This window comes from Salvelinus alpinus, chromosome 27, assembly GCF_045679555.1.
Source record: "Salvelinus alpinus chromosome 27, SLU_Salpinus.1, whole genome shotgun sequence".
NCBI classification, from domain to species: domain Eukaryota; kingdom Metazoa; phylum Chordata; class Actinopteri; order Salmoniformes; family Salmonidae; genus Salvelinus; species Salvelinus alpinus.
In genome coordinates this window covers 8,790,993-8,816,667 of record NC_092112.1, presented here as the reverse complement: position 1 = coordinate 8,816,667, position 25,675 = coordinate 8,790,993, and the positions used below count along the sequence as shown (strand labels likewise).

The window sequence follows — 25,675 nt, the reverse complement described above, 5'->3', positions numbered from 1 at the left end:
CAGAGTGGGGTAGCGTCAGTCTAACAGAGTGGGGTAGCGTCAGACTAACAGAGTGGGGCAGCGTCAGTCTAACAGAGTGGGGTAGCGTCAGTCTAACAGAGTGGGGTAGCGTCAGTCTAACAGAGTGGGACAGCGTCAGTCTAAGAGTGGTACAGCGTCAGTCTAACAGAGTGGGGTAGCGTCAGTCAAACAGAGTGGGACAGCGTCAGTCTAACAGAGTGGGGTAGCGTCAGTCTAACAGAGTGGGGCAGCGTCAGTCTAACAGAGTGGGGTAGCGTCAGTCTAACAGAGTGGGGTAGCGTCAGTCTAACAGAGTGGGGCAGCGTCAGTCTAACAGAGTGGGGTAGCGTCAGTCTAACAGAGTGGGGCAGCGTCAGTCTAACAGAGTGGGGTAGCGTCAGTCTAACAGAGTGGGACAGCGTCAGTCTAACAGAGTGGGGCAGCGTCAGTCTAACAGAGTGGGGTAGCGTCAGTCTAACAGAGTGGGACAGCGTCAGTCTAACAGAGTGGGGTAGCGTCAGTCTAACAGAGTGGGGTAGCGTCAGTCTAACAGAGTGGGGCAGCGTCAGTCTAACAGAGTGGGGTAGCGTCAGTCTAACAGAGTGGGGCAGCGTCAGTCTAACAGAGTGGGGCAGCGTCAGTCTAACAGAGTGGGGTAGCGTCAGTCTAACAGAGTGGGGCAGCGTCAGTCTAACAGAGTGGGGTAGCGTCAGTCTAACAGAGTGGGACAGCGTCAGTCTAACAGAGTGGGGCAGCGTCAGTCTAACAGAGTGGGGTAGCGTCAGTCTAACAGAGTGGGACAGCGTCAGTCTAACAGAGTGGGGTAGCGTCAGTCTAACAGAGTGGGGTAGCGTCAGTCTAACAGAGTGGGGTAGCGTCAGTCTAACAGAGTGGGGTAGAGTCAGTCTAACAGAGTGGGGTAGAGTCAGTCTAACAGAGTGGGGCAGCGTCAGTCTAACAGAGTGGGGTAGCGTCAGTCTAACAGAGTGGGGTAGCGTCAGTCTAACAGAGTGGGGTAGAGTCAGTCTAACAGAGTGGGGCAGCGTCAATCTAACAGAGTGGGGCAGCGTCAGTCTAACAGAGTGGGGCAGCGTCAGTCTAACAGAGTGGGGCAGCGTCAGTCTAACAGAGTGGGGCAGCGTCAGTCAAACAGAGTGGGACAGCGTCAGTCTAACAGAGTGGGGTAGCGTCAGTCTAACAGAGTGGGGTAGCGTCAGTCTAACAGTCAGTCTAACAGAGTGGGGTAGCGTCAGACTAACAGAGTGGGGTAGCGTCAGTCTAACAGAGTGGGGTAGCGTCAGACTAACAGAGTGGGACAGCGTCAGTCTAACAGAGTGGGACAGCGTCAGTCTAACAGAGTGGGGTAGCGTCAGTCTAACAGAGTGGGGTAGCGTCAGTCTAACAGAGTGGGGTAGCGTCAGTCTAACAGTCAGTCTAACAGAGTGGGGTAGCGTCAGACTAACAGAGTGGGACAGCGTCAGACTAACAGAGTGGGGCAGCGTCAGTCTAACAGAGTGGGGTAGCGTCAGTCTAACAGTCAGTCTAACAGAGTGGGGTAGCGTCAGTCTAACAGAGTGGGGTAGCGTCAGTCTAACAGAGTGGGGTAGCGTCAGTCTAACAGAGTGGGGTAGCGTCAGTCTAACAGTCAGTCTAACAGAGTGGGGTAGCGTCAGACTAACAGAGTGGGACAGCGTCAGACTAACAGAGTGGGGCAGCGTCAGTCTAACAGAGTGGGGTAGCGTCAGTCTAACAGTCAGTCTAACAGAGTGGGACAGCGTCAGTCTAACAGAGTGGGGTAGCGTCAGACTAACAGAGTGGGACAGCGTCAGTCTAACAGAGTGGGGTAGCGTCAGTCTAACAGAGTGGGGTAGCGTCAGTCTAACAGAGTGGGGTAGCGTCAGTCTAACAGTCAGTCTAACAGAGTGGGGTAGCGTCAGACTAACAGAGTGGGACAGCGTCAGTCTAACAGAGTGGGGTAGCGTCAGTCTAACAGAGTGGGGTAGCGTCAGTCTAACAGAGTGGGGTAGCGTCAGTCTAACAGAGTGGGGTAGCGTCAGTCTAACAGTCAGTCTAACAGAGTGGGGTAGCGTCAGACTAACAGAGTGGGGTAGCGTCAGACTAACAGAGTGGGGTAGCGTCAGTCTAACAGAGTGGGGTAGCGTCAGTCTAACAGAGTGGGGTAGCGTCAGTCTAACAGAGTGGGGTAGCGTCAGTCTAACAGAGTGGGGTAGCGTCAGTCTAACAGAGTGGGGTAGCGTCAGTCTAACAGAGTGGGGTAGCGTCAGTCTAACAGAGTGGGGTAGCGTCAGTCTAACAGAGTGGGGTAGCGTCAGTCTAACAGAGTGGGGTAGCGTCAGACAAACAGAGTGGGGTAGCGTCAGACAAACAGAGTGGGACAGCGTCAGTCTAACAGAGTGGGGTAGCGTCAGTCTAACAGAGTGGGGTAGCGTCAGTCTAACAGAGTGGGGCAGCGTCAGACTAACAGAGTGGGACAGCGTCAGTCTAACAGAGTGGGGTAGCGTCAGTCTAACAGAGTGGGGCAGCGTCAGACTAACAGAGTGGGACAGAGTCAGACTAACAGAGTGGGACAGCGTCAGTCTAACAGAGTGGGGTAGCGTCAGACTAACAGAGTGGGGCAGCGTCAGACTAAAGGAGTGGGGCAGCGTCAGTCTAACAGAGTGGGGTAGCGTCAGTCTAACAGAGTGGGGTAGCGTCAGTCTAACAGAGTGGGGCAGCGTCAGACTAACAGAGTGGGGTAGCGTCAGTCTAACAGAGTGGGGTAGCGTCAGTCTAACAGAGTGGGGCAGCGTCAGTCTAACAGAGTGGGACAGCGTCAGTCTAACAGAGTGGGGTAGCGTCAGTCTAACAGAGTGGGGCAGCGTCAGTCTAACAGAGTGGGACAGCGTCAGTCTAACAGAGTGGGGTAGCGTCAGACTAACAGAGTGGGGCAGCGTCAGTCTAACAGAGTGGGGCAGCGTCAGTCTAACAGAGTGGGGTAGCGTCAGTCTAACAGAGTGGGGTAGCGTCAGTCTAACAGAGTGGGGCAGCGTCAGTCTAACAGAGTGGGGTAGCGTCAGTCTAACAGAGTGGGGTAGCGTCAGTCTAACAGAGTGGGGCAGCGTCAGTCTAACAGAGTGGGGCAGCGTCAGTCTAACAGAGTGGGGCAGCGTCAGTCTAACAGAGTGGGGCAGCGTCAGTCTAACAGAGTGGGGTAGCGTCAGTCTAACAGAGTGGGACAGCGTCAGTCTAACAGAGTGGGGCAGCGTCAGTCTAACAGAGTGGGACAGCGTCAGTCTAACAGAGTGGGGCAGCGTCAGTCTAACAGAGTGGGGTAGCGTCAGTCTAACAGAGTGGGGTAGCGTCAGTCTAACAGAGTGGGGCAGCGTCAGTCTAACAGAGTGGGGCAGCGTCAGTCTAACAGAGTGGGGTAGCGTCAGTCTAACAGAGTGGGACAGCGTCAGTCTAACAGAGTGGGGCAGCGTCAGTCTAACAGAGTGGGGTAGCGTCAGTCTAACAGAGTGGGGTAGCGTCAGTCTAACAGAGTGGGGTAGCGTCAGTCTAACAGAGTGGGGCAGCGTCAGTCTAACAGAGTGGGGTAGCGTCAGTCTAACAGAGTGGGACAGCGTCAGTCTAACAGAGTGGGACAGCGTCAGTCTAACAGAGTGGGGTAGCGTCAGTCTAACAGAGTGGGGTAGCGTCAGTCTAACAGAGTGGGGTAGCGTCAGTCTAACAGAGTGGGACAGCGTCAGTCTAACAGAGTGGGGTAGCGTCAGTCTAACAGAGTGGGACAGCGTCAGTCTAACAGAGTGGGGTAGCGTCAGTCTAACAGAGTGGGGTAGCGTCAGTCTAACAGAGTGGGACAGCGTCAGTCTAACAGAGTGGGACAGCGTCAGTCTAACAGAGTGGGGTAGCGTCAGTCTAACAGAGTGGGGCAGCGTCAGACTAACAGAGTGGGGTAGCGTCAGTCTAACAGAGTGGGGCAGCGTCAGTCTAACAGAGTGGGGTAGCGTCAGTCTAACAGAGTGGGGTAGCGTCAGTCTAACAGAGTGGGGCAGCGTCAGTCTAACAGAGTGGGGTAGCGTCAGTCTAACAGAGTGGGGTAGCGTCAGTCTAACAGAGTGGGGCAGCGTCAGTCTAACAGAGTGGGGTAGCGTCAGTCTAACAGAGTGGGGCAGCGTCAGTCTAACAGAGTGGGGTAGCGTCAGTCTAACAGAGTGGGGTAGCGTCAGTCTAACAGAGTGGGGTAGCGTCAGTCTAACAGAGTGGGGCAGCGTCAGTCTAACAGAGTGGGGTAGCGTCAGTCTAACAGAGTGGGACAGCGTCAGTCTAACAGAGTGGGGCAGCGTCAGTCTAACAGAGTGGGGCAGCGTCAGTCTAACAGAGTGGGGCAGCGTCAGTCTAACAGAGTGGGGCAGCGTCAGTCTAACAGAGTGGGGCAGCGTCAGTCTAACAGAGTGGGGCAGCGTCAGTCTAACAGAGTGGGACAACGTCAGTCTAACAGAGTGGGGTAGCGTCAGTCTAACAGAGTGGGGCAGCGTCAGTCTAACAGAGTGGGACAGCGTCAGTCTAACAGAGTGGGACAGCGTCAGTCTAACAGAGTGGGGTAGCGTCAGTCTAACAGAGTGGGGTAGCGTCAGTCTAACAGAGTGGGGTAGCGTCAGTCTAACAGAGTGGGGCAGCGTCAGTCTAACAGAGTGGGGTAGCGTCAGTCTAACAGAGTGGGGTAGCGTCAGTCTAACAGAGTGGGGTAGCGTCAGTCTAACAGAGTGGGGCAGCGTCAGTCTAACAGAGTGGGGTAGCGTCAGACTAACAGAGTGGGGTAGCGTCAGTCTAACAGAGTGGGGTAGCGTCAGTCTAACAGAGTGGGGTAGCGTCAGTCTAACAGAGTGGGGTAGCGTCAGTCTAACAGAGTGGGGTAGCGTCAGTCTAACAGAGTGGGGTAGCGTCAGACTAACAGAGTGGGGCAGCGTCAGTCTAACAGAGTGGGGTAGCGTCAGTCTAACAGAGTGGGGTAGCGTCAGTCTAACAGAGTGGGACAGCGTCAGTCTAAGAGTGGTACAGCGTCAGTCTAACAGAGTGGGGTAGCGTCAGTCTAACAGAGTGGGGTAGCGTCAGTCTAACAGAGTGGGGCAGCGTCAGTCTAACAGAGTGGGGTAGCGTCAGTCTAACAGAGTGGGGTAGCGTCAGTCTAACAGAGTGGGGCAGCGTCAGTCTAACAGAGTGGGACAGCGTCAGTCAAACAGAGTGGGGTAGCGTCAGTCTAACAGAGTGGGGTAGCGTCAGTCTAACAGAGTGGGGCAGCGTCAGTCTAACAGAGTGGGACAGCGTCAGTCAAACAGAGTGGGGTAGCGTCAGACTAACAGAGTGGGGCAGCGTCAGTCTAACAGAGTGGGGTAGCGTCAGTCTAACAGAGTGGGGTAGCGTCAGTCTAACAGAGTGGGACAGCGTCAGTCTAAGAGTGGTACAGCGTCAGTCTAACAGAGTGGGGTAGCGTCAGTCTAACAGAGTGGGGTAGCGTCAGTCTAACAGAGTGGGGCAGCGTCAGTCTAACAGAGTGGGGTAGCGTCAGTCTAACAGAGTGGGGTAGCGTCAGTCTAACAGAGTGGGGCAGCGTCAGTCTAACAGAGTGGGACAGCGTCAGTCAAACAGCCAACGATTGTTAATGTTTGTGTAGAGGTATCATACCTTTTACGAAGGGCGATGTGGAACTCTGAGCTTCGTAAGCTGGTGATTGATACGTATGGCAGCTCAAAATCCTGCAGCTTCCTCACAACTAGAGAAAAAGAGAGAGACACAGAGAGAGAGAGAGAAGAATGAGGAGAGAAAGAGAAAGAGAGAGGAGAGAGAAAGAGAGAAGAATGAGAGGAGAGAAAGAGAGAGAGAAAGAGAGAGGAGAGAGAAAGAGAGAAGAATGAGAGGAGAGAAAGAGAGAGAGAAAGAGAGAGGAGAGAGAAAGAGAGAGGAGAGAGAAAGAGAGAGGAGAGAGAGAGAGAGAGAGATAGGAGGAGAGAAAGAGGAGAGAGAGAGGAGAGAAGAGGAGAGAAGGAGAGAGTGAGTAAAAAGGAGGGCTGAGCAGTACAGACTGATCTGATTTAGATAACAACGATGACAACAAACAGACAGACATCTGGACAGAACCCAGCAGGGTCCAGTAACAGAGAGAGATGAGGACAGTCCATCTGGACAGAACCCAGCAGGGTCCAGTAACAGAGAGAGATGAGGACAGTCCATCTGGACAGAACCCAGCAGGGTCCAGTAACAGAGAGAGATGAGGACAGTCCATCTGGACAGAACCCAGTCGGGTCCAGTAACAGAGAGAGATGAGGACAGTCCATCTGGACAGAACCCAGTCGGGTCCAGTAACCATGTGTCTGTGTGGATGTACTAACTGCAGCTGTTTAGTTGAGACCTCCAGAGGGAACGGGGAGATCACAGCAGCTGTCTGGAGAGAGTTTGCCTGCATCCCAAATGGCACCCTATTCCCTACATAGTGCACTACTTTTGATTAGGGCCCTATGGACCCCTATTCCCTACATAGTGCACTACTTTTGATTAGGGCCCATAGGGCTCTGGTCAAAAGTAGTGTAGAATATAGGGGAAACTGTGCCATTTGGGACGTACCCTGCTGTTGAGTTCTGTTCAGTTCCCTTTTAGCAGCTACATTTAGGACTTTGGCGGTCATTACATTTTGTCAGCCGGTTCATGTCATGCAAACAGACTGCCAGTCTCACGGTAACTGTTGGTTTGTAAATCTTGGAGAGATCAGATCAGAACAGGACTATTGGTTTCTATAGCTTGGAGAGTTCAGAACAGGACTATTGGTTTCTATAGCTTGGAGAGTTCAGAACAGGACTATTGGTTTATATAGCTTGGAGAGATCAGGACAGGACTATTGGTTTCTATAGCTTGGAGAGTTCAGAACAGGACTATTGGTTTCTATAGCTTGGAGAGTTCAGAACAGGACTATTGGTTTATATAGCTTGGAGAGATCAGAACAGGACTATTGGTTTCTATAGCTTGGAGAGTTCAGAACAGGACTATTGGTTTATATAGCTTGGAGAGATCAGGACAGGACTATTGGTTTCTATAGCTTGGAGAGTTCAGAACAGGACTATTGGTTTATATAGCTTGGAGAGATCAGGACAGGACTAATGGTTTCTATAGCTTGGAGAGTTCAGAACAGGACTATTGGTTTCTATAGCTTGGAGAGTTCAGAACAGGACTATTGGTTTCTATAGCTTGGAAAGTTCAGATCAGGACTATTGGTTTCTATAGCTTGGAGAGTACAGAACAGGACTATTGGTTTCTATAGCTTGGAGAGATCAGAACAGGACTATTGGTTTCTATAGCTTGAAGAGTTCAGATCAGAACAGGACTATTGGTTTCTATAGCTTGGAGAGATCAGATCAGAACAGGACTATTGGTTTATATAGCTTGGAGAGATCAGAACAGGACTATTGGTTTCTATAGCTTGGAGAGTTCAGATCAGAACAGGACTATTGGTTTCTATAGCTTGGAGAGATCAGATCAGAACAGGACTATTGGTTTCTATAGCTTGGAGAGATCAGATCAGAACAGGACTATTGGTTTCTATAGCTTGGAGAGATCAGAACAGGACTATTGGTTTCTACAGCCTGGAGAGATCAGATCAGAACAGGACTATTGGTTTCTATAGCTTGGAGAGATCAGATTAGAACAGGACTATTGGTTTCTATAGCTTGGAGAGATCAGATCAGAACAGGACTATTGGTTTATATAGCTTGGAGAGATCAGATCAGAACAGGACTATTGGTTTCTATAGCTTGGAGAGATCAGATCAGAACAGGACTATTGGTTTATATAGCTTGGAGAGTACAGGACAGGACTATTGGTTTCTATAGCTTGGAGAGTACAGATCAGGACTATTGGTTTCTATAGCTTGGAGAGTTCAGATCAGAACAGGACTATTGGTTTCTATAGCTTGGAGAGTTCAAATCAGAACAGGACTATTGGTTTCTATAGCTTGGAGAGTACAGGACAGGACTATTGGTTTCTATAGCTCGGAGAGATCAGATCAGAACAGGACTATTGGTTTCTATAGCTCGGAGAGATCAGATCAGAACAGGACTATTGGTTTCTATAGCTTGGAGAGTTCAGAACAGAACAATACAGTTCCTCTGGGAGCCTTGAAACGTACATGAAATGAAATCTTTATGGAAACGTGTCCATATTCAATAGTTCTACCCGTTCCTTCATTCAGCAGAACTCTTGACAGAACCTTGCTAGCCCAGTTCGGTTCCAACAGAAAATAGGTGGATTCTATCGACAGAGGCAGTCTTTCTTCTGTTGGTGTTTGTGTTGGTGTGTTTGAGTGTGAGAAAAATAGAGTTTGGCAGGAAGAAGAGGGAAAAAGAGGAAGGAGACAGGGCCCCACTGGACAGAGCCAACAGAGGAGGAAGAAGGCTTGGCAGGGGGTTTTGGTAGCTCTCTCACTAAATCTCACTCATTCGGTTTTCAAGGTAATTAGGCTAAGTCCCAAATGGCACCCTATTTCCTATGTAGTGCACTACTTTTGATCAGGCCCTATGGGGAATAGGGGGCCCTTCCCTATGTAGTGCACTACTTTTGAACAGGCCCTATGGGGAATAGGGGGCCCTTCCCTATGTAGTGCACTACTTTTGAACAGGGCCCATAGGTGTGTGTATAGGGAATAGAGTGCCCTTCGGGACACAGTCGATGTGATTGGCTAATCTTTTGCATTGGTGCCACGTCAACTCCTCAATTCTTTTCCGAGTGGGAGATTTTAGGAATGAAATCAGCAACAAACAAAAAAACTGACATGTCCATGCCTTCATTGCCTTGCATAGTTCCTTTCCATTTAAGTGTGTTTAGTCCCCTTACAGATGTTTTTCTTTTTTTGTAAAATTCCTGAAATGTGGGTTGTTAAATCTTGGCCCCTGACCACTTCCTGTTGCGTGGCGCGAGTTTGTTGTTACTGATTTCAGTGAGCACCGTTAACAAGTTGTAGCTAGCCCCCCTTTCCCCTCTCCCCTCTTTCTGTGTCCCAAATGTGTAATTTCCACGCCGACCTGTGAAAGGCAGAAATACGCCACAAAGCGTCTCGTCTGCCGGAAAGCTACAACGACAAGTGTATCTAGCTAACTTGAGCTCCTATGGGTAGCTAAGGGTTGAGTGCTGTGTTGTTGGGTTTCGTTGAATCAGGGCAACGTGGTCACTGCTATGAAGGTCTGGCAACATTTCACTTCAGGTAACGTCAATGTGTTACTTGTCTAGCTAATCTGCTAGCCAGCTATCATTCTGTTTTCCCACTCAGTGTCTGGAAGGCTTAGCAAAAGATGTCTATTCTGTTAATTAAAAGATACCATCCAAAAAGCTAACTTTGTACAACAGGAAAATACATCTGATTGTGGGTTGCTGTAACATCTCTAGCTAGCTAGCCAGTTGTTAACTAGCTAGCTCTCAACTCACTAGCTATTATTAGGCTAGATATCTATTGAAATGACGGCCCATAATCAGAAGAGTCTAACGACGTGTTGTCCTTTTTTCCCCAGACAATCATGCTCAATGGCAGATTTTAATCCTCTACAGGAACATGGGGAGCCAGCTAGTATCACGCTCTAGATGGACAATACGCTAGATAAAGATGTGTGTGTCTCCAGCGGAATTTAACTTCATAAGCCATTGGTTAGAATGGAAAATGTGCCTTCTCCATTTCCCAACAAAAACAAATGCAATCGAAGTTGACACATGGGTCAGTAGCAGTCCAGAGCCCCTTGGATGGAGTTGACTTGTGGGGGGCTAGGTGCCTTGCTCAAGGGCACAATGACAGGAGATGGTACATGGGATCAGAGACCATCAGCCTTCCAGCTGCCAGTTCAGTTCTATTCCTAGTTGTCTGTGGCCCGACCCGGGGCTTGAACCAACAACCTTCTAGCTGCCAGTCCAGTTCTATTCCCAGTTGTCTTTGGCCCGACCCGGGGCTTGAACCAACAACCTTCTAGCTGCCAGTCCAGTTCTATTCCCAGTTGTCTTTGGCCCGACCCGGGGCTTGAACCAACAACCTTCTAGCTGCCAGTCCAGTTCTATTCCTAGTTGTCTTTGGCCCGACCCGGGGCTTGAACCAACAACCTTCTAGCTGCCAGTCCAGTTCTATTCCCAGTTGTCTGTGGCCCGACCCGGGGCTTGAACCAGCAACCTTCCAGCTGCTGGTCTGCCTCTCCAGCCTCTGTTTCGCAATCCTAGGACCAGGGCTAGGCAGGGTGGCCTCTTGCTCTGCGTGTTTCCAGGGAAAGGACCTTGGTGAGTCTGATAAACTGTCTCTAAAACATGGTTTTATCTCAAAACTGTAGGTACATCTACTCACCAGCTTACAGTATATAGTCAACAGTAAAAAAGAGGAAACAAAGATGTCTGACTGGATCTTTCCGGTGATCTTTTCAAGAAAGTTTTCAAAATGAGTCAACGGGAGACACTAGAGAGACCGTCAACAACAGGAGACACTAGAGAGACCGTCAACAACAGGAGACACTAGAGAGACCGTCAACAACAGGAGACACTAGAGAGACCGTCAACAACAGGAGACACTAGAGAGACCGTCAACAACAGGAGACACTAGAGAGACCGTCAACAACAGGAGACACTAGAGAGACCGTCAACAACAGGAGACACTAGAGAGACCGCCAACAACAGGAGACACTAGAGAGACCGTCAACAACAGGAGACACTAGAGAGACCGTCAACAACAGGAGACACTAGAGAGACCGTCAACAACAGGAGACACTAGAGAGACCGTCAACAACAGGAGACACTAGAGAGACCGTCAACAACGGGAGACACTAGAGAGACCGTCAACAACGGGAGACACTAGAGAGACCGTCAACAACAGGAGAGACCGTCAACAACAGGAGACACTAGAGAGACCGTCAACAACAGGAGAGACCGTCAACAACAGGAGACACTAGAGAGACCGTCAACAACAGGAGGCACTAGAGAGACCGTCAACAACAGGAGAGACCGTCAACAACAGGAGACACTAGAGAGACCGCCAACAACAGGAGACACTAGAGAGACCGTCAACAACAGGAGACACTAGAGAGACCGTCAACAACAGGAGACACTAGAGAGACCGTCAACAACAGGAGACACTAGAGAGACCGTCAACAACAGGAGACACTAGAGAGACCGTCAACAACGGGAGACACTAGAGAGACCGTCAACAACGGGAGACACTAGAGAGACCGTCAACAACAGGAGAGACCGTCAACAACAGGAGACACTAGAGAGACCGTCAACAACAGGAGAGACCGTCAACAACAGGAGACACTAGAGAGACCGTCAACAACAGGAGGCACTAGAGAGACCGCCAACAACAGGAGACACTAGAGAGACCGTCAACAACAGGAGACACTAGAGAGACCGTCAACAACAGGAGACACTAGAGAGACCGTCAACAACAGGAGACACTAGAGAGACCGTCAACAACAGGAGACACTAGAGAGACCGTCAACAACAGGAGACACTAGAGAGACCGTCAACAACGGGAGACACTAGAGACCGTCAACAACAGGAGACACTAGAGAGACTGTCAACAACAGGAGACACTAGAGAGACCGTCAACAACAGGAGAGACCGTCAACAACAGGAGAGACCGTCAACAACAGGAGACACTAGAGAGACCGTCAACAACAGGAGGCACTAGAGAGACCGTCAACAACAGGAGACACTAGAGAGACCGTCAACAACAGGAGACACTAGAGAGACCGTCAACAACAGGAAACACTAGAGAGACCGCCAACAACAGGAGACACTAGAGAGACCGTCAACAACAGGAGACACTAGAGAGACCGTCAACAACGGGAGACACTAGAGAGACCGTCAACAACGGGAGACACTAGAGAGACCGTCAACAACGGGAGACACTAGAGAGACCGTCAACAACGGGAGACACTAGAGAGACAGTCAACAACGGGAGACACTAGAGAGACCGTCAACAACAGGAGACACTAGAGAGACCGTCAACAACAGGAGACACTAGAGAGACCGTCAACAACAGGAGACACTAGAGAGACCGTCAACAACAGGAGACACTAGAGAGACCGCCAACAACAGGAGAGACTAGAGAGACCGTCAACAACAGGAGAGACCGCCAACAACAGGAGACACTAGAGAGACCGCCAACAACAGGAGACACTAGAGAGACCGTCAACAACAGGAGACACTAGAGAGACCGTCAACAACAGGAGACACTAGAGGGACCGCCAACAACAGGAGACACTAGAGAGACCGCCAACAACAGGAGACACTACAGAGACCGTCAACAACAGGAGAGACCGTCAACAACAGGAGACACTAGAGACCGTCAACAACAGGAGACACTAGAGAGACCGTAAACAACAGGAGACACTAGAGAGACCGTCAACAACGGGAGACACTAGAGAGACCGTCAACAACAGGAGACACTAGAGAGACCGTCAACAACAGGAGACACTAGAGAGACCGTCAACAACAGGAGACACTGGAGAGACCGTCAACAACAGGAGACACTAGAGAGACCGTCAACAACAGGAGACACTAGAGATACCGTCAACAACAGGAGACACTAGAGAGACCGTCAACACCAGGAGACACTAGAGAGACCGTCAACACCAGGAGACACTAGAGAGACCGTCAACACCAGGAGACACTAGAGGGACCGTCAACAACAGGAGACACTAGAGAGACCGTCAACAACAGGAGACACTAGAGAGACCGTCAACAACAGGAGACACTAGAGAGACCGTCAACAACAGGAGACACTAGAGAGACCGTCAACAACGGGAGACACTAGAGAGACCGTCAACAACAGGAGAGACCGTCAACAACAGGAGACACTAGAGAGACCGTCAACAACAGGAGACACTAGAGAGACCGTCAACAACAGGAGACACTAGAGAGACCGTCAACACCAGGAGACACTAGAGAGACCGCCAACACCAGGAGACAGAGAGACCGTCAACACCAGGAGACACTAGAGAGACCGCCAACAACAGGAGGCACTAGAGAGACCGTCAACAACAGGAGACACTAGAGAGACCGTCAACAACAGGAGACACTAGAGAGACCGTCAACAACAGGAGACACTAGAGAGACCGCCAACAACAGGAGACACTAGAGAGACCGCCAACAACAGGAGACACTAGAGAGACTGCCAACAACGGGAGACACTAGAGACCGTCAACAACAGGAGACACTAGAGAGACCGCCAACAACAGGAGACACTAGAGAGACCGTCAACAACAGGAGACACTAGAGAGACCGCCAACAACAGGAGACACTAGAGAGACCGTCAACAACAGGAGACACTAGAGAGACCGTCAACAACAGGAGACACTAGAGAGACCGTCAACAACAGGAGAGACCGTCAACAACAGGAGACACTAGAGAGACCGTCAACAACAGGAGACACTAGAGAGACCGTCAACAACAGGAGACACTAGAGAGACCGTCAACAACAGGAGACACTAGAGAGACCGTCAACAACAGAAGACACTAGAGAGACCGTCAACAAAAGGATGATGTCTGTCAAAACAACTCCCTCGAGTCAGCCATAACAATATCCATCTTATATGATGACCTCTCAGAAATTATCAATATATTTCCTTCCCAACTGTCCTCTATATGGTTATGGGATGGTTAAGGGTTAGGGGTCGAAGGTTAAAAGTCAGTGCTTACACGTTAAGCCCCCGTCCACTCCTTCCCGAACCAGGAAGAGACTGAAGTAACCAGCAAGGTCGTCTGGAAGGTCCAGCTTCGACGCAACAGCCTGCAAATCAGAAGACAGACAGAAAGATCATCTTCTATCATCTTCTTCTGTGGTTGAATGAATCCATAACTCCTATTTCCTCTGACTCATATAAAACAAAACAAACATGAATTCACTGACAGTTATACAGCCTTGAACCTATTGAAATATCCCAGAGAGAGAGGTCTATGGTCCTTCTGGTAACAACAGTTTATGAAGAACACCAGACTAGTTTACAGTTGTAGTAGTTACAGGAACAAAGAGCAGCTGTTTGTGTGGCGTTACAACTTCTATCTTTCTATCTGAGAGAATGTACTGCATTCACTTATGGGTCAACTAGTGTCAAGAGTGGATGGATTCTCTGGTGCTGGAAAACATTCTCTGGTGCTGGAAAACATTCTCTGGTTCTCTGGTGCTGGAAAAACATTCTCTGGTTCTCTGGTGCTGGAAAACATTCTCTGGTTCTCTGGTGCTGGAAAACATTCTCTGGTTCTCTGGTGCTGGAAAACATTCTCTGGTTCTCTGGTGCTGGCAAACATTCTCTGGTTCTCTGGTGCTGGAAAACATTCTCTGGTTCTCTGGTGCTGGAAAACATTCTCTGGTTCTCTGGTGCTGGAAAACATTCTCTGGTTCTCTGGTGCTGGAAAACATTCTCTGGTTCTCTGGTGCTGGAAAACATTCTCTGGTTCTCTGGTGCTGGAAAACATTCTCTGGTTCTCTGGTGCTGGCAAACATTCTCTGGTTCTCTGGTGCTGGAAAACATTCTCTGGTTCTCTGGTGCTGGAAAACATTCCCTGGTTCTCTGGTGCTGGCAAACATTCTCTGGTTCTCTGGTGCTGGAAAACATTCTCTGGTTCTCTGGTGCTGGAAAACATTCTCTGGTTCCATTTCATCCCTCTCCCTACAGGTTTCATAACACTGATATTCCTTGTAGGACACCAACTGAACATTAGTGTTGTGGATTTATAGATAAATTATTATCACTCATAATTTCCACGATAATAAGGTGATAATAAAACTGAATCGAAAATGAACAGCGTTTTAAATCAGCATGTGTCCCGGCTGGCAAACACACATACAGCTTACCTCGAGGACGTCTTCTGTCTGGTCAGAGGTCAGGATGTTGACCATGACCTTCTGCCTCTTAGACAGGTAGATCTCCAGAGGTACCTCTTCTGTTGGAATCTGCTGGGTCTCCTATTGGACAATGACAGGTTTACTGCTGGGTCTCCTATTGGACAATGACAGGTTTACTGCTGGGTCTCCTATTGGACAATGACAGGTTTACTACTGGGTCTCCTATTGGACAATGACAGGTTTACTGCTGGGTCTCCTATTGGACAATGACAGGTTTACTGCTGGGTCTCCTATTGGACAATGACAGGTTTACTGCTGGGTCTCCTATTGGACAATGACAGGTTTACTGCTGGGTCTCCTATTGGACAATGACAGGTTTACTGCTGGGTCTCCTATTGGACAATGACAGGTTTACTGCTGGGTCTCCTATTGGACAATGACAGGTTTACTGCTGGGTCTCCTATTGGACAATGACAGGTTTACTGCTGGGTCTCCTATTGGACAATGACAGGTTTACTGCTGGGTCTCCTATTGGACAATGACAGGTTTACTGCTGGGTCTCCTATTGGACAATGACAGGTTTACTGCTGGGTCTCCTATTGGACAATGACAGGTTTACTGCTGGGTCTCCTATTGGACAATGACAGGTTTACTACTGGGTCTCCTATTGGACAATGACAGGTTTACTGCTGGGTCTCCTATTGGACAATGACAGGTTTACTGCTGGGTCTCCTATTGGACAATGACAGGTTTACTACTGGGTCTCCTATTGGACAATGACAGGTTTACTGCTGGGTCTCCTATTGGACAATGACAGGTTTACTGCTGGGTCCCTGTTCTATTAGATCACGCAAACAAGTCATACATTTTTTTTGTTAAAATTCAACTCTCTCTCATTTACCTCTGTACAAACACTTCTGGCTCAAAGTCTCACCGTGGCTGAACGTATTACCAAGACTGAAGTCATTACTGAGTCAGCCTGCTGGCTCACAGAGCAGATGTAACAGTATAACTTTATGGCGTCCCCTTGCCCCGACCCGGGCACGAACCAGGGACCCTCTGCACACATCAACAACAGTCACCCACGAAGCGTCGTTACCCATCGCTCCACAAAAGAGCAAGGGGAACCACTACTTCAGGGTCTCAAAGCGAGTGATGTCACGATTGAAATGCTATTAGCGCGCAGCACCGCTAACTAACTAGCCATTTCACATCCGTTACACAGACACACACAACACACTGAATCACCAGAGCAGCGGCTTGCTGAGGACTCTGTCTATAAAGAACAACTGATGCACAACACACGCCACACCTCCTGATGAGACACATTCTACGTAGAACAGAACTGACACACCCACAACACACGCCACACCTCCGGATGAGAAAGCCTATGTAGAACAAAACACAGGGTGTAAGAACAGCTAGCTAGCTACACAACAATTACACAGCCAGGCTGGAAGACATGCTAGCTACACAACAATTACACAGCCAGGCTGGAAGACATGCTAGCTACACAACAATTACACAGCCAGGGTGGAAGACATGCTAGCTACACAACAATTACACAGCCAGGCTGGAAGACATGCTAGCTACACAACAATTACACAGCCAGGCTGGAAGAAATGCTATACACAACAATTACACAGCCAGGCTGGAAGACATGCTAGCTACACAACAATTACACAGCCAGGCTGGAAGACATGCTAGCTACACAACAATTACACAGCCAGGCTGGAAGACATGCTAGCTACACAACAATTACACAGCCAGGCTGGAAGACATGCTAGCTACACAACAATTACACAGCCAGGGTGGAAGACATGCTAGCTACACAACAGTTACACAGCCAGGCTGGAAGAGATGCTAGCTACACAACAATTACACAGCCAGGGTGGAAGACATGCTAACTACACAACAGTTACACAGCCAGGCTGGAAGAGATGCTAGCTACACAACAATTACACAGCCAGGCTGGAAGACATGCTAGCTACACAACAATTACACAGCCAGGCTGGAAGAGATGCTAGCTACATAACAGTTACACAGCCAGGGTGGAAGACATGCTAGCTACATAACAGTTACACAGCCGGGCTGGAAGACATGCTAGCTACATAACAGTTACACAGCCAAGGTGGAAGACATGCTAGCTAGCTCTACTACCAACCTGCTGGGCTTTCCTTAGAAAGCTGTTGAACATCTCACTGGCTCCAAGCATGGGGTCCTGTCGCACTGTGGTGGAGAGAGAGAAGATGAGAGATATTAGAGGGCCACATCAACACTTAAATTTGTAACTTATCAATCTGTAGTAGTAGGATATATCTACATAGACCTCGTCAATCTGTAGTAGTAGGATGTATCTACAATGAGCCGAGAAGGTCTTCTGACGTGGCTTCAACTATCTGTAAATCATCAAAGAGCAGGAGCCAATTCAACCTGACATCTCCAGATGTGACTAACGAGGCAATCTCTACCGTGCCTTATTTACATAACCAGGCAATCGCTACCGTGGCTTATTTACGTAACCAGACAATCTCTACCGTGGCTTATTTACGTAACCAGGCAATCTCTACCGTGGCTTATTTACGTAACCAGGCAATCTCTACCGTGGCTTATTTACGTAACCAGGCAATCTCTACAGTGGTTTATTTACGTAACCAGACAATCTCTACAGTGGCTTATTTACATAACCAGGCAATCTCTACCGTGGCTTATTTACGTAACCAGACAATCTCTACCGTGGCTTATTTACGTAACCAGGCAATCTCTACCGTGGCTTATTTACCTAACCAGGCAATCTCTACCGTGGCTTATTTACCTAACCAGGCAATCTCTACAGTGGCTTATTTACGTAACCAGGCAATCTCTACCGTGGCTTATTTACGTAACCAGGCAATCTCTACAGTGGTTTATTTACGTAACCAGACAATCTCTACAGTGGCTTATTTACCTAACCAGGCAATCTCTACCGTGGCTTACTTACGTAACCAGGCAATCTCTACAGTGGCTTATTTACGTAACCAGGCAATCTCTACCGTGGCTTATTTACGTAACCAGGCAATCTCTACAGTGGTTTATTTACGTAACCAGACAATCTCTACCGTGGTTTATTTACTTAACCAGGCAACCTCGACAGTGGTTTATTTTCGTGTCGTCCATTTACAAAGCTAAGGTTGATTGTATTGTACAGTGCAATGGAAGCACAGTATGTGGACGGGTGCTGTAATACTCATCCCTAAATAGAGTGTACACTCAATTAGAAGTGCCCTTAAAAGGACACAGACAGACAGAGAGACAGACATTATTCCTGTGGTGGATTGAGTTCTGGCCCATGTCTCACACACACACACAGCGTTCGGGGACGAGGGAGAACAGATTGTGTTTTGAGGCGGTAGATTTTACATAATCGTGTTAAAACCATCATGTACCATCCTCCCAGCAAGCGGTCAGTCAGCCAGGAAGACTCAGTGTGTGTGTGTGTGTGTGTGCTTACAGACTATGATATGCCTCAACAAGGCTCAGTTTGTTCTGTGGTAACTTTCAGAAGATTAAAACAAATGCTGAACACTGCTGCCAGCTAAATTTCACTCAGTTCTTCTCTTTGTGTATTGGTCTGTGTGTGCATGTCAGTGTGTGTATGGCCACAGTTCACCCTTGACCTGCTTGGGGAAGTGTCTGGCCAAAGCGGAGGCTTGGTGGGGGGGGGCATAGCCTACCATCCCCTTGGACCCGTAACTTGAGGAATTAGCTGACAAAGACATCTTGCCAAAGAAACTATAAAATGTTCCTGACAAGGACCAACTGAGGGAGGGTTGAAACTGGTGTACTCATCCCTGGACAGTATCTCTGGCTAATGTATCAAAACAAATGTATCAAACTTTCCTATTAGTGCTGATAACATTATGAATGGATCTGAAGAGAACAGAAAAGATATCTGGTTCCAAGTTTGTCAAGAGAGTCAGGACAACAGCCAAGAGGCCTTAGTAGTTGAGGCTATCGTGCTCAGTGTGTGCCTGTGTTAGGCGGTATACTGTATACCGGGGTATTTGTGTTAGGCGGTATACTGTATACCGGGGTATTTGTGTTAGGCGGTATACTGTATACCGGGGTATTTGTGTTAGGCGGTATACTGTATACCGGGGTATTTGTGTTAGGCGGTATACTGTATACCGGGGTATTTGGAAATAGCCATGGGTATGTTTCTTTCCCCAATACCGTTGAACCAGATCCCGTTCTTCATTTCACCTGTCACATGATGAAGCTCACCGTAGTTCCCCAGAACAGTTGAGACAGTCACGTGTTAGTTTGTAAATAGCACAATGGGAGAAAGAACTGTTCTTCCTTCAGACAAGCACGTGTCAAAACTTAGCTCATTTGCAACAATGTCTCTGATTCACGTTCGCTTGTAAAATGTCCAACATCACCAAACATTACATTCGCTAACTCCTACCTATAAGCAGAGCATTCGGAAAATATTCAGACCCCTTCTCTTTTTCCACATTTTGTTATGTTACAGCTTTATTCTAAAATGGATTCAATAAAACATTATCCTCATCAATCTACACACAATACCCCTGTAATGACATCACAATACCCCTGTAATGACAAAGCGAAAACAGTTTGACATTTTTTTGCAAAGGTATTAAAAATAAAACACTGAAATAACATATTTACATAAGTATTCAGACCCGTTGCTATGAGACTCAAATTGAGCTCAGGTGCATCCTGTTTCCATTGATCATCCTTGAGATGTTTTACAACTTGATTGGAATCCACCTGTGGTAAATTCAATTGGTTGGACATGATTTGGAAAGGCACACACCCTGTCTATATAAGGTCCCACAGTTGACAGTGCATGTCAGAGCAAAAACCAAGCCATGAGGTCGAAGGAATTGTCCGTGGAGATCCGAGACAGGAATGTGTCGAGGCCCAGATTAGGGGAAGCGTACCAAAACATTTCTGCAGCATTGAAGGTCCCCAAGAACACAGCAGGGGTGTAAAGTACTTAAGTAAAAATACTTTAAAGTACTAAAGTAGTTTTTGGGGGTATCTGTACTTTACTATTTATATTTGTAACTACTTTAACTTCACTACATTCCTAAAGAAAAGAATGTAGTTTTTACTCCATACATTTTCCCTGACACCCAAAAGTACTCGTTACATTTTGAATGCTTAGCAGGACAGGAAAATGGTCTAATTCACACACTTAAAGAGAAAATCCCTGGTCATCCCTTCTGCCTCTGATCTGGAGGACTCACTAAACACAAATACTTTCATGGTAAATAATGTCTGAGTGTGCCCCTGGCTATCTGTAAATAATGGATGAAGTTAAATGGATGAAGTTTTGGTACCACCAAGACTCTTCCTAGAGCTGGCCGCTCTGCGAAACTGAGCAATCAGGGAGAGGGGCCTTGGTCAGGGAGAGGGGCCTTGGTCAGGGAGAGGGGCCTTGGTCAGGGAGAGGGGCCTTGGTCAGGGAGGTGACCAAGAACTTGGTCACTGACAGAGCTCCAGTGTTCCTCTGTGGAGATGGAAGAACAGACTAGAAGGACAACCATCTCTGCAGCACTCCACCAATCAGGCCTTTATGGTTGAGTCGCCAGACGGAAGCCACTCCTCAGTAAAAGGCACATGACAGCCCGCTTGGAGTTTGCCAAAAGGCACCTAAAGGACTCTCAGACCATGGGAAACAAGATTCTCTGATCTGATGAAACCAAGATTGAAATCTTTGGCCTGAATGCCAAGTGTCACGTCTGGAGGAAACCTGGCACCATGCCTACGGTGAAGCATGGTGGTGGCAGCATCATGCTGTGGGAATGTTTTTCAGCGGCAGGGACTGGGAGACTAGTCAGGATCGAGGCAAAGATGAACGGAGAAAAGTACAGAGCGATCCTTAATAAAAACCTGCGACAGAATGTTGAGGACCTCAAACTGGGCCAAGGTTCACCTTCCAACACGACAACAACCCTAAGCACACAGCCAAGACGACGCTGGAGTGGCTTCGGAACAAGTCTCTGGATGTCCTTGAGTGGCCCTGCCAGAGCCCGGACTTGAACCCAATCGAACATCTCTGGAGAGACCTGGAAATAGCTGTGCAGCGACGCTCCCCATCCAACTGGACAGAGCTTGGGAGGATCTACAGAGAAGATTGGGAGGAACTCCCCAAATACAGGTGTGCCAAGCTTGTAGCATCATACCCAAGAAGACTGTAATTGAGACGGTAATCACAGCCAAAAGGTGCTTCAACAAAGTACTGAGTAAAGGGACAGAAGACTTCTGAAATATTTCTGTTTTTATTTTAAATACATTTGCAAAAATGTCTAAAAACCTGTTTTTGCTTTGTCATTATGGGAAATTGTGTGTAGATTGATAAGGGCAAAAACAATTTAATACATTTTAGAATAAGGCTGTAAAGTCAAAGGGTCTGAATACTTTCCGAATGCACTGTATGTACAGTGGCAAGAAAAGGTATGTGAACCCTTTGGAACTACCAGAAGTTATGCTTAAATTAGTCATCAAATTTGATCTGATCTTCATTTTAGTCACAACAATGCCTTGCCCTATAAAAAAACTCACAAAATTTGAGTTTGCTATTCACAAGAAGCATTGCCTGATGTGAACCATGCCTCGAACAAAAGAGATCTCAGAAGACCTAAGATTAAGAATTGTTGACTTGCATAAAGCTGGAAAGGGTTACAAAAGTATCTCTAAAAGCCTTGATGTTCATCAGTCCACGGTAAGACAAATTGTCTATAAATGGAGAAAGTTCAGCACTGTTGCTACTCTCCCTAGGAGTGGCGGTCCTGCAAAGATGACTGCAAGAGCACAGCGCAGAACGCTCAATGAGGTTGAGAAGAATCCTAGAGTGTCAGCTAAAGACTTACAGAAATCTCTGGAACATGCTAACATCTCTGTTGACGAGTCTACGACACGTAAAACACTAAACAAGAATGTTGTTCATGGGAGGACATCACGGAGGAAGCCACTGCTGTCCAAAATAAATCATTGCTGCACGTCTGAATTTCACAACAGAACACCTGGATGTTCCACAGCGCTACTGGCAAAATATTCTGTGGACAGATGAAACTACAGTTGAGTTGTTTGGAAGGAACACACAACACTATGTGTGGAGAAAAAAGACACAGCACACCATCATCAAAACGACATCCCAACTGTAAAGTATGGTGGAGGGAGCATCATGGTTTGGGGCTGCTTTGCTGCCTCAGGTCCTAGACAGCTTGCTGTCATCGACGAAAAAATGAATTCCCAAGTTTATCAAGGCTATCTGTCCGCCAATTGAAGCTCAACAGAAGTTGGGTGATGCAACAGGACAACAACCCAAAACACAGAAGTAAAGCAACAACAGAATGGCTTCAACAGAAGAAAATACTCCTTTTAGCATGGCCCAGTCAGAGTCCTGACATCCAACCGATTTTAAAATGCTGTGGTGTGACCTCGACAGCGGTTCACACCAGACATCCTAAGAATATTGCTGAACTGAAACAGTTTTGTAAAGAAGAATGGTCAAAAAATTCCTTCTGACCGTTGTGCAGGTCTGATCCGCAACTATAGAAAACGTTTGGTTGAGGTTATTGCTGCCAAAGGAGGGTCAACCAGTTACTAAATCCAAGGGTTCACATACTTTTTCCACCCTCCACTGTGAATGTTTACACGGTGTGGTCAATCAAGACATGAAAACGTATTGTTTGTGTGTTATCAGTTTAAGCAGACTGTGTTTGTCTATTGTTGTGACCTAGATGAAGATCAGATCAAATTTTATGACCAATTTATGTAGAAATCCAGGTAATTCCAAAGGGTTCATACTTTTTCTTGACACTATATATCTTTATGAACTGGATTGCCTGTCTTTGCAAGGAGTTTACTTCGTTTGCGCTCGTTAGTATATTTAGCTAGCAGCCTCCAAGGAAATTCGCTATTACGTGTGCTATTTTTGTTAGCATTCTGGTAATAGACGCCCAAAGGGCTTTCATGCGTAAATCCCGGGATGAGGGAAAGACGGTATGACGATATGAAAATCTGGATAACATCCAAACCTAGTGTGTGTGGTCTAGTCAAAGCCTGTACACTACTGCCCACACCAATACCACAATAGGCTAAAGGAGCCAGAGGCTAACAAGGCATTCTGCTACTTGGATTGGTCATTCTGGTTGCTAAGAGAAAATGTTCCAACAGTAGATCATGAGTCAGCTACTACCTGTTCTACAATACTGCCCCTCATTGAATCAGCTACTGCCTGTTCTACAATACTGCCCCTCATTGAGTCAGCTACTGTCTGTTCTACTATACTGCCCTTTATTGAGTCAGCTACTGTCTGTTCTACTATACTGCCCTTTATTGAGTCAGCTACTGCCTGTTCTACTATACTGCCCCTCATTGAGTCAGCTACTGTCTGTTCTACTATACTGCCCTTTTATTGAGTCAGCTACTGCCTGTTCTACTATACTGCCCTTTATTGAGTCAGCTACTGCCTGTTCTACTATACTGCCCCTCATTGAGTCAGCTACTGTCTGTTCTACTATACTGCCCCTCTATTGAGTCAGCTACTGTCTGTTCTACTATACTGCCCTTTTATTGAGTCAGCTACTGTCTGTTCTACTATACTGCTCTTTTATTGAGTCAGCTACTGTCTGTTCTACTATACTGCCCCTCATTGAGTCAGCTACTGTCTGTTCTACTATACTGCCCTTTTATTGAGTCAGCTACTGTCTGTTCTACTATACTGCCCCTCATTGAGTCAGCTACTGTCTGTTCCACTATACTGCCCCTCATTGAGTCAGCTACTGTCTGTTCTACTATACTGCCCCTCATTGAGTCAGCTACTGCCTGTTCTACTATACTGCCCCTCATTGAGTCAGCTACTGTCTGTTCTACTATACTGCCCCTCATTGAGTCAGCTACTGTCTGTTCTACTATACTGCCCCTCATTGAGTCAGCTACTGTCTGTTCTACTATACTGCCCCTCATTGAGTCAGCTACTGCCTGTTCTACTATACTGCCCCTCATTGAGTCAGCTACTGTCTGTTCCACTATACTGCCCCTCATTGAGTCAGCTACTGCCTGTTCTACTATACTGCCCCTCATTGAGTCAGCTACTGCCTGTTCTACTATACTGCCCCTCATTGAGTCAGCTACTGTCTGTTCTACTATACTGCCCCTCATTGAGTCAGCTACTGTCTGTTCTACTATACTGCCCCTCATTGAGTCAGCTACTGTCTGTTCCACTATACTGCCCCTCATTGAGTCAGCTACTGTCTGTTCTACTATACTGCCCCTCATTGAGTCAGCTACTGTCTGTTCTACTATACTGCCCCTCATTGAGTCAGCTACTGTCTGTTCTACTATACTGCCCCTCATTGAGTCAGCTACTGCATGTTCTACTATACTGCGTTCTACTATGATTTATCACTCCAGTGTTAATCTGCTAAATTGTAATTATTCGATTTATTGCCTACCTCATGCCTTTTGCACACATTGTATATAGATTCTCTTTTTTTTCTACCATGTTATTGACTTGTTTATTGTTTACTCCATGTGTAACTCTGTGTTGTCTGTTCACACTGCTATGCTTTATCTTGGCCAGGTCGCAGTTGCAAATGAGAACTTGTTCTCAACTAGCCTACCTGGTTAAATAAAGGTGAAATAAAAAATAAAATAAAAATATTGAGCCGGCTACTGCCTGTTCTACAATACCCTCCTCCCCATGGGAAAGGTGGAGGTCACTCTAGTTCAATTTAGTCGCGGTAAATTAGATTTCAATGAGAATTTAAACATCCTTGTAGAAAATAACTCACTTTTCTCTGAACAATACTGGAATTTCAATTCATCTTCTGAATGGAGTGAATTGCAAATGGAATTGACTCTAACCTCAAATACAGGGCCCAGAAGTGAAAACGTGATCTCACCAGCTTGCATGTATTTCTCCAGCTGTTCTCGTCTCTGCTCCACCTCGGCCGGCGTCAGCGTGAATATCTTCTTTGGCGGGAAAGCAGGCACCACGTTGTTCCCGTACTCTTTCTTTATCTGGGAGGAAATTAAAAACAAGTTCAAGGTCTGAAGCCAATGGGAAGAAAAGGACTAGTCTGAAAAAATATTGAGCATGTTATATTAATCATAATAATAATGATGTTTGAACTACTCCGATACAGATCATATTGTAGCAACCTTTAAGGAGAAAAGGGTCTCTTTTTAAAAAGGGTCTAGACTACTTTTAAGTGATTTCACGTTTTTTTTGAGAAACAGCAAATCACTTCCTCATCCTCGTTGTGTACTACGGGGGGCCCTAAATAAAAACATTAAAACAAAGATTCCCAAAACAACACCCAAATACATCCGTTTAGAAACTGCAAAAGCTCTCAGTATAGTGACACAAGTTTTTAGATGTTGTACACATGATGTGCGACTCAAGACGTTTCCCACATCCAGCTGTTCCATTCTCCGTGTCGCCTGCTGCTACAGGTAACTGCCAAAATAAAGGTAACTGCCAAAATAAAGGAAACACCAACATAAAGTGTCTTAATAGGGTGTTGGGCAAGCAGGAGCTGCCAAAACAGCTTCAATTATTTTGTTGTAAAAAAGAAAACTCTTCCTTGAACCCAACACCTTGCAACCTCGCCAAAAAAGTTCAGACCTCTTGGAGTAACGGTTAAGGCGTTGGCTTGACAGTCGCTGGACCTGGGTTCGAGTCCCCGGGTCGGGCCTACTCCCAAATTCACTACATTGGTGTCTGAAGTGAGATGTCGCCCCGTGAGGCCATTGGAGAGGTGTGTCCACATTGAGGGACTTGGTATAGAGAAGTGTGTG

General features: G+C 47.4%; 1 protein-coding gene across 2 annotated transcripts in view; it reads right to left on the bottom strand.

The window, feature by feature from the left end:
- Positions 1-25,675, bottom strand: part of LOC139556684 (sorting nexin-17-like) — an 87,501-nt gene that overhangs the window by 27,440 nt on the left and 34,386 nt on the right. For both annotated transcript variants that reach the window (XM_071370925.1, XM_071370926.1), the window contains exons 3-7: positions 24,778-24,895; positions 17,022-17,086; positions 14,867-14,977; positions 13,711-13,801; positions 5,686-5,773 (exon numbers count right to left, since the gene is read on the bottom strand). In XM_071370925.1, the coding sequence (XP_071227026.1) occupies positions 5,686-5,773; positions 13,711-13,801; positions 14,867-14,977; positions 17,022-17,086; positions 24,778-24,895 (473 nt within the window). The remainder of the gene's footprint in view (positions 1-5,685; positions 5,774-13,710; positions 13,802-14,866; positions 14,978-17,021; positions 17,087-24,777; positions 24,896-25,675) is intronic.